This window comes from Maylandia zebra, linkage group LG12 (assembly GCF_041146795.1).
Source record: "Maylandia zebra isolate NMK-2024a linkage group LG12, Mzebra_GT3a, whole genome shotgun sequence".
Lineage (NCBI taxonomy): Eukaryota > Metazoa > Chordata > Actinopteri > Cichliformes > Cichlidae > Maylandia > Maylandia zebra.
In genome coordinates, this window is record NC_135178.1 from 6,887,727 (window position 1) to 6,897,157 (window position 9,431).

Below are 9,431 nucleotides of genomic sequence, written 5' to 3' on the forward strand. Positions count from 1 at the left end.
TGAGGCATTTGATGAACGAGTGTAAACTGGCAACAGTGGAATTAATTCCACCACCCTCCCGACAAGATTGAAAGTTCTCCCCTCTGCGTGACCTCCAAGTGTGAATCATCTTCAGATTCAGGCCGGTGTAACCAGGTCTCAGTGCATAGTTTGTAAAACAGCATCCCAGCAGCTGCATAGATGTGCATCAAAAGCAAGAAAACAGTGACGATCGCTTCATTTTTCACCTGTGTTTCACCTGCACAACTTTAGGGGGCAACATAATCCACTACATCTCTAGCACCACAACTCTGCAAGTTCCAAAAGAAATGCACTGCATCCTTGACCTATTTTGTCTAGACTACTTCATAAATGACATAAGAAAAGCAAGAACATGAAAGTAAGTCTGTCCTCTCTCAGACAAGTGCCTGGCTCTGGTTTCTAAAGGAGAAAAATAGGCGTATTGTCCCAAAGAGCTATCCAGAGTGGTGATCAGGGCGCCGTGACCTTGCTGGTGTGGCAGGGGCTGGATTGGTTTGGGAGGGTCATCCATTTTGTTAATGGTCCTGTCAAGTGACACCTGTGCTTGCCTCTCCCCTGTCTGGAGTGCTAATGAAGCGCGAGAGTGGAGGAGTCTGGGAGTCGGGGTCAATAGCCACCTTGGAGACCGCAGCCACGGCGCTCTGCGCCACCTACGCCCTGTCAGCCAAATAGAGTGGAGCCACAGATACATTATCAGGGCTGAAGCACTAATGGCAGTGGTGTGGCTTTAAGATAGACCGAGTCCTTCCCTTTAAATTAGCATCCAGCAGCTCTGAGTGGAGAATGCTGACTTCAGTAAACCACGGGGCAGCAGCCAAACAGCACAGAAAATGGCTCTTCGCATCAGGACAGTGGCCTCCATGTTTGCGGTTCCTGCAAGAGAGCCGGCTCTCCTCAGGGGAGGTGTCAGCACATTGATGAATATTTCTCTATTAACCGCCTCCCATTGTCAGCTCTGGCCTTTGTGTTTCAGGCCAATCCGTCAGAGCGTGAGGAGCTCCCAGGTCGACGTCTCCCTCAGGTCATTATTGAAGTCCCAGTGACCCGGCACAGCCGTCCTCTTTGCTGAGGTGGCTGCTTCCAGGCCTCACAAACAAGAATCAGCAATTAAGCGCAGCACCCGCAACAACAAAAGCAATGCGGGCATCGAAGAGTAGGTGGGATGAAAGTCTTCAGAGACTCGCTAACAGGGCTAATGTGACCCAGCGTGGCCTCTTTAGGACGGCCCTGTCAACTGATATGAGCCATGAAATATTACACACAGCCACATATAGCGCGGCTGTGAGAGCCAGTATGATAGATGGGCTTAGATAAGTGCAGTGCTGCAGTCTGGCGAGATTTACTGTGTCCTCTGATGCTTGAGACAAAAAGATACTTCATGGTGCTATATATAGAATAGAAAAGAGGAAAAAAAACAAGTTGAAATGCAATCATGTATCATTTATTTAACAAAATAAGACTTTCTCCTATTGGTGGGATAGCACAGCCATCATTGATTTTTTTTTCTTTGTATATTGTTTGTTGTTTTTTTTTAATCTCTGCACCATTTGTTTGGGAGACTGTAGCTTGCTGACCCCATGTAAGCTTGAAAAAATATTACATCTTTGCATATGTACAAATAAAAATAATGGCATTGTTCAAGATAATTCTCAAAGACATGCAATTCTCCAGAGTCTGAATAACGCAGTGAAGGATGAGGAAAAAACAAAACAAAACAGCAGTAAGGAAAGAAAATTTAAAAAGAGGTTCTCAGAATAAAACCTCACAATCCATCTTCATTATGGTGCAACTTTTTTTGTGTGTGTATGATAGGCATAATGGTAGTATACTTAAATCATTCCTTTTCAGTTAGAATTCATTTGGACAGCAAAACTTCCAACCCCCAGGAGTTGAATACCAAGCGCTTGAGTGAAAAATAAATACAGACTTTTTAAGATCTAGGAGAGATATTGAGAAAAACAAAAGAAATCAAGACAAGTTTATCATTTTTAAGCTCTGCTTCCCACCCGTCTTGGATCACCAAAGTCTGTTCTTTCTCTGCTGCTGCAGTTGATCCATCAGTCTTTTGCCTTTGGAGCACCAGTCGCAATCCTGAGGCTAACAGGTGGTGTTCCTGGCAGGCAGGCCAACAGGCATGATGCCCTGTACTGGTGATGACCCCAATCTTGACTATCCATCTTCAGGGCTGCTCTGGAGAATCCCAAGCTGGTGCCTGCAGTCTGTGGGCATCAACGCAGTTTTGGATGTCACTGGTATCCAAGGGCTGAGGCTGAGCCCAGTCTCTGACTGTAGAGGGCATAGGGGGAGTAGTAGGCTGAGGAGGAGGGCAGGGATGGCATGGGAAGTCCTGGGGCTCCTTGCAAGTGGGATTTGCTGTAGGGGTGGTAGCGTGCCAGACCCAAGCCAGGAGAGCCACGGAGGGAGAAGGAACTGGGCAGGGTACCCGGGCTGCTGGGTGGGGGCAAGTGGAGATGGCAGGAAGCTGTCGATGAAACCGATGATGGATAGGCAGACAACAACTTAGTGTCCACCATACCAGGCAGGGCTGTGTGGGTACGCAAGTGGGCCAGCAGCTCCTCTGATGTTGCAAAACGCTTGTCACAGGGACCCCCAACAGACACCCAGTTACAGGCATGAGGCTGCGGTTCATTAGGGAGCATGAAACCATACGTGTAAAGGGGGTGGGAAAGAGAGGGGGTCGTGCTAGAGGACAAGGAGCTAGAGTGTAGAGAGTGAAGGTGATGTGAGGGGTAAACCAGGGGAAAACCAGACTTGAGGCTCGAAGGGTCATGGACGCAGGTGGAGCAGTTACTGCTTCCTAGGTGGGGTGCATTGGGGTAACTCAGACAGTAAGGGTCCCGACATAAACTCTGCATCAGAGATGGGGGTGAGGCTCCAGTGAGTGGGCTGGAGCTGGGGTGCTTCCCTGAAAGTCCTAAACCCAAACTAGATTTGGTAGGGTCCAAGCCAGGGACAAACTGGGACGGGTAGCCGGCATAAGCCCCGACAATGGAGCCATGGTAGCCCATAGAAGCAGGGGGTAGGGGGAAGACAGAGTGTCCTGGTTTAAATGGGGAGACTGGGGCGATGTGCCCTGAGCCCAGACTGGACTGTGAGGAGGCCTGCGGGTCAGCCTTGCTCTCTGGCCGCGGGCTGCTTGCAGAGCTGGCGTTGCTGGAGTTGGCGCTGGCCCGTACGTGGCTGGAGTTGGCTAACTGTGCACCATCCATGCCTGACTTAGCTGCATCTGAGTCTTTTTTACCAGCGTTGTTGCTATTACTGTCCGAGCTGGCTGGCTCTGAGCTCCCAGGTTTGCTGTCCACGTGTGGAGCCTGCGAGTGTGGTGGGGGCTGTATGGAAGGGGAATGACTTTGTCTGTGGGGCTGGCTCTGACTGTGCAGGGGAGGAGAACTAGAGCCGGGTGACCGTGAATGGGGAGGGAAAGATGGACATGAACCACCACCGGAGCTTCCATTTGGCACCCTGAAAGACGCTTTATCTGAAGGCCCCTTCGTCACCAGAACATCCTTACGGCAGTCGCCTGATGACTTGGAGTAAGGCTTGAAGCTGGATTTGTCCTCCAGGGACTGGTGCTGTTCTCCGGACTTGGATGACCGGCTGGAGGGCTCCTTGTCTCCCAGACTACTGGAGGAGAGGGAGGCCAACTTGGAGGAAGAGGGGGGGTCTGGTTTACCAATTTGAGAGCAGGTCTGTGCCAGCAGGGCCAAAGGACTCTTCTTGGCATCCAGCTGAGGAAAAACAAAAACAAAAGCAATAGATAAAAGATTTTTTTTAAAGCAAATCAAACATTACACCATAAAACCCATACAGATAAAAAAAATTTAATTCCGAGATATTATATTCTAATTTTTCAACAGTGAAATGAATAAAAGACGTCAGAGGGTGAAAGTTGAAGCAAAGTTTAGGTAAAAACGAAGAAAAGAAAATGAAAAACATCGTAAACATTCCATAAATACAAACGGAACGATTAACAACGTGGTGTTAAAGTGGCGATTTTTTTAAAAAGTCTATAAGTTGCAGTCATTTTGTATTTATAAACTCTGGTGTTTTGCATTTTGCCCCCAAAAAACTGCCGTGCGTAAAATGGCGCAGACGGGATTTTCGTCGGATAACATTCCAGCCCTCCTACACTCGTGGATTTAAGAAGAAATAATTCAAATTAAGAAGAATAAGAAAAAGACAAAGAGAAAAACGACATCTGGTGCCGCAGACATATCTTAATTTTTTTTTTCTTATCCACTTACTTCAATACTGGCAGGCGCGGATGTGAGAGGCTGGAGGTACTCCGGGTGCAGCAAGTGGCCGCTGTGCGCCGTCAACATCTTTACGATCCGGATAGGAAGCCTTTTAGCCTGGCGCGAAGGATCCGAGGGAGAAAGACAAGGAGTGGGTGTGGGAACGGACGGTCTCTCCGCTCCTGTCCGGTGTGGATCGTCGGCGGCGCTGCGTTCCGGGGACTGGCTGCGTAAAAGCGGTTCAGGTCCACCGGGGAGATCTCTCATCTGGATCGGGGCGCAAAGAGGGACGGAGGCATGTAACGGGTGGCCGCGGGGTTCACTTTCATTTAGAAGCACATTTCATGGTGATGAACTTTAAAAAAAAAAAAGAGAGAGAGTGCAGTAATCCACAGGGCAGTGCGTTGTGCGCGTCCTTCGTGTCGGACCAAAGCTGGCTCTACAGAGGAACAAATCGCCCAAATGTCATCCTTTATGGGGCTCTTTAATATTACCCGTCAGTTATTCCTAAATATTCCTTATCCAGTGTTGGAGAAGATGGAAACAAAAACACCACAAGTAGTCACTGCTCTTCAAAATAACGGGTAAGTTGAAGGAATATCCCCGCAACGGACAGAGTGTGCGACAGTCCTCCCGTGTGAGTGTTTCTCTCCCACTGCAGCAGCCTCACAATACCTCACTTCTTCCACATACTAAAGACGGGAAGGGAGGGATTTCAAAGCAAGGAGCCGCCGTCCAATCATAAGTGCCCGCATTTACAAGCAGGGGCGGAGCGAGGATGGGGTGGAGTGGGGTGAGGGAGGCGAGGGGCGTTTGTCTCCCTGCCTCACCCTCTTACCCAGGGCTGTAATGTAGGTGGAAATCTGTGTCAGTGACCTCCATAAGCCCAGTGCAAACTACACATAAAGTAGCAGTAAAATATTTGCACCACAGATCTGAGAGCAGTTTAAGCAGCAGGAACTTTATCCACAGTGCTTCCACACGCAAACGTCTCCCGACTGCTGGGAACTAACTGCGTGTGTAGTTTTCTGTTGAATGTACCCAACGCCATTCATGGAAATAAGGTACGTGTAATTCAAAATAATAATAACCTACTGTCCATGGGCATTTCTGGCATGTTAATAGCTTTATTGCATTATCACAGCCCCGCTGCCATCTCTGCTGGACATAACTCAATTTTTCCAGCTTAGAGCAAATTCACATGATTCAAGTTTTATGTATTTTGCTGTGACAGCACATGATATCTTTCCATCTTGTTTTGTGCATTCACGTCCCCGCCCTCTCAAAACACTGGCATGTTAAGAGTTGAATGACAGTTGCTATTGTAATTATGAGAAATGGTACTTTGAGAACTCTTCTCCAACTCATACATGCTTATAAAATAAAACTGCAAAAGAGTCCCTCCTTGGCTGCCAAATTAGTAAGCCAGTAATTGAATTTCATTTTCTATAAAGAACAACAAGCTGTGCTTTATGGGGATTTCCATCCCGGTTTAAACGCCACCTCCTACCAATCAGATGGCTTGGCTCTAACTCCCCCATCCATAATCCAACATATTACAACACTGTAACAGTCAGCATGTTTAAAGTTGTTTCATGGGTCACTGATTACTGGCTAAAGAGAAATCAGAACAGCCCTTTCTTCTGAGGTTAAATAGGTAAAACTGTTTGACATTTCACAGCACAAGCCGGCCTTATCAAGAGGCACTGCCATCAGCCTAGCGCCTTGATTCTAATGGCCGCTGCCATTTATCTGCAGCTGAGTGGAAAGTCAGTGTGAGGAGGATGAAGTCACTTCAGCCTCATTCAACAGCATCACTGTTTGACCTGTCATCATTAGGCTTAGTCATCATTCATCACCCACACGCTGCCACTCACGCTCCAATGACCCAAAGAGATCCAAGAATATGTGAACGTGCACGCCGCCAGGCTAAGTGCGGTGGTACAGTCTCCTGTCTGTTTGTTTAAACCTGTCTGTCGCCACCTCGGGTCGAGACACATAAACAGGTGACGCACTCGCTGCGATATGCAAAGGTAACGCTGAGAGCTTACGATTTTTTTCTTTCTTTCTTTCTTTTTTCTTTTTACAACGTAGACAGCCGGTTAAGTCGTGTGTCTTATTGTTTACCACACAGTCATCCACTTGTTAAAAGGGTGAGTGGGTAAGTCGTAGGTGGGGTTGGATAAGGAAGGGGCGTCCAAAAGGAGACCGAGGAGGAGGGCACTGGGAAAAGCCAGACAAAGGCAGCGAGAGAATGAAACAAGGGAGGGCTCAAACAACAGGGAGCAACTCCTTTCATGTGTCCCCTTGATGTAGGCTGGTAACAGCTGTTTTGGCGTGTCGATGACTGATGGCTGTTTCCTGTTGTGGATATTTTAAGGCGACAGCTTTTCTGTTAAAGAGTTTTCTCAGCATGCCCAGGTCCTGCTGGCCCTTGAGGCATTTCCATGCCTTTTCCATGGTTGTATCAAAGCCTTGGGTTTGGCTGGAACAGCAGCCAAACAAACCACCCCCTGCTCCCCAGGATGGGGGCCGATAGGGGCTGAGGAGGAGCGGACCCCACATGCCCCTGTGATCCTGTGATTTATAAAGCCGCTGAGGCCTGTAATGGACGCTATAGCTCTGTGGTGGGGTCTAATTCATTCCTGTGTTGAAAAGCTGCCTTTGCTTGACTCCAGAGTAAATATATAATGCTGACATTAGGCAGCTGAATTCTTCAAACCTGGCTCAAGCAAATCCTCATCTGCTCGTTTGTCTTTGCTCCATGTTTGGAATTGCTGAGGAGTTTTGTGGCGCACGCGGGGATTAGCCTCGTGTAGACGCTGTGTGATCGTTTAATGAGGAGATGACATTGATGTGCACTCATTTGAGTCTTTTTTGTTTCCCCAACACTTCTACATGTTGTCACTGGTGTCAGCCAGAATTTGACAAGATCTGGCTGGGTCCCTCAGCAAACATTTTCTACCCTTACAAAGATCTTGACATTAAATTTCCAATGTCTGAACATTTATTTCATAGTCAAAATTGTGAAGGTTTTAGGGTCCAAGATGTTGCCTTATTATATCCATGAAGCACATTCAAGTATTTTTTGTTCTTTCTCGCAACAAAGAGTTTTTGTATATTAGTCTGTTTTATTTTTTTATTTATTTTATTAGACTGGAACAAAACAAACCTAGGTGGAAAAAAAGATAATCTAGAAAATACGAGCAATAACATGCAAAATTTACATCCTAGCCATATAACTAATATAACTATATGGAAAAGGCAACTTCTGCATCTGCAAAGTGAAGCCAGTTCAGATTTGCTTTAAACCTGCGTTCTTGCTAATGGGCAGCAGGGTAGTCTGACTGCATGGACACAACTGTTGTGTATTTATGAATCGCTAAACATGCCATGTCCAGAGGACTGACCAGGCTCGATCCATGAAATCAGTCGATTTGATTCCTTATCTGTTCTTGTCGATTGTTTTTGGGTTCTCATTGGCTCCGTTTTGAGAGTCACCACCATCGCAAAACAGCAATAAAAAAAGCAATTTGTTGTACTACTCGTTACATTACTTTCACGTTACTCTGTAAAAAGCTGAAACACACTGTCTCATAATCACTATTTTACAATATAAACAACCCCACACACCAACACAAATCCCTAACGAGGACACACGTCTCTAAGATCTTTCTCTTAACAGCGATCGCTGCAGTGATTCTGCTTTAGAAGCATAAACAAATAGAAAGGGAGGCTGCAGCCTGACTGCTCATCTGCTTGTTACCTGTTGAAGTTCAGGGTCTGGCTGCATTCACTCAGCTTTCACCCTGGGTTCTTGGCTAGCTAAGCGTTAGCATGCATAAATGTGCATATTCGCGCTCTAGACTGCATCGCTCTTTTCCTCCTCTAAAATCAGCTGATTGTAGCGCGATTGCACGAACCGATAACCGGGATCGACAGGCAGGCGGACTCACAGTTTCAAGGAATCGGACTACTGGGAGCCAGTTTTCTATGAGAACCAGTTCTCGGTTCCCATTCCTAATTGCTAGTGGTACATGAATGGCTCTACCTTGATAAGAAACAAAACAAACAAACACGCTTTTGCAACTTTCCCACTGGAGCGCTTTAACTCAGAAATGTCGTCACTCCCGAGTTCTGAGATCTGACTTGTGAGTCATGTGGAACGTGGTATTACCACACACATTGCTAACATGCTTAGATTGTAATTAAAGTTCACAGTCACATACACAAAGAGGCTCACCATTTATAGATACATATAAACAAACTGCATGACCATGTTTAAAAAATGGTGTCCCATAATAAACCCCTAATTACTGAGCATGGAGCTGGCAACGTGTGGCTGCTGATAACAACAGTTTAACTGTCAGATACACCACCAATTTAATGGTCAAATGGAAAAATGTGGACACGTGCATTTGCTCTTTTCATAGCATAATATGATTCATATTTCCTGGTTTGTAAGACTAGAACACCGTAGGATGTGGAAACAACGTCCCCTCTGGCTGCCCGCCTCACAACCGTTGCAGTTTTTGGCGTCGGACCGCGACCGTTTTTGGCCTCGGCCATAACGTCGGCGTCTGAAAGATATGTGCCGAGACTGTACAAAGAGGAGAGAGAAATGATAAAAGCGCCAAAGAGGCAGAGGAGGGAAAACGAGTGTAAATAACTCCTATTTAATTATCTGTGACTGACTTATGGGGTGTGTGGAATGGGAATAGAGGCCTGAGGCTGGGGCTCTGCTCAACCCCAAGTGTTTTCTCCAGCAGTAATAAAACCAAGGGGGAAAAAAAAAAGTGGATTAAGACAGTTTCATGGGGTGTAGCAGACATGGCATTTAGACCGAAACACTTAAAAAGAGCCTCGCAGGCAACATTCCAGCCAGGACAGAATGTTGAAACAAGGATTTCCTTGAGCTGAAAGGTCCACAAACAATATCTACACAGTGTACTTAATGTGTTCACACTTCCTCGTTTATCTTTCTGTGGGTGCCTCTCCCTCTGTCTTTGACATACACACACTAATCCTTTCACAGTTGAATGTGCGTGCGCTCGAACGTGCAAATGTAACCCTGTGCGCGCAAACATAAACAGACAGTCCGCACTGTACACGATAACATCTTAACAGTGTGTGTTTTTATAGTGCCCGTACAGT

At 46.6% G+C, this 9,431-nt stretch overlaps 1 protein-coding gene across 1 annotated transcript; it reads right to left on the reverse strand.

Moving 5' to 3' along the window:
• Positions 1 to 1,446: 1,446 nt before the first annotated feature.
• Positions 1,447 to 4,951, reverse strand: znf703 (zinc finger protein 703). The gene is made up of 2 exons (XM_004567291.2): positions 4,287 to 4,951; positions 1,447 to 3,770 (listed from the first exon to the last, which is right to left on the reverse strand). Exons 1-2 carry the CDS (start codon positions 4,542 to 4,544, stop codon positions 2,268 to 2,270), a joined length of 1,761 nt encoding a protein of 586 aa, XP_004567348.1. The 5' UTR covers positions 4,545 to 4,951; the 3' UTR covers positions 1,447 to 2,267.
• Positions 4,952 to 9,431: the final 4,480 nt, after the last annotated feature.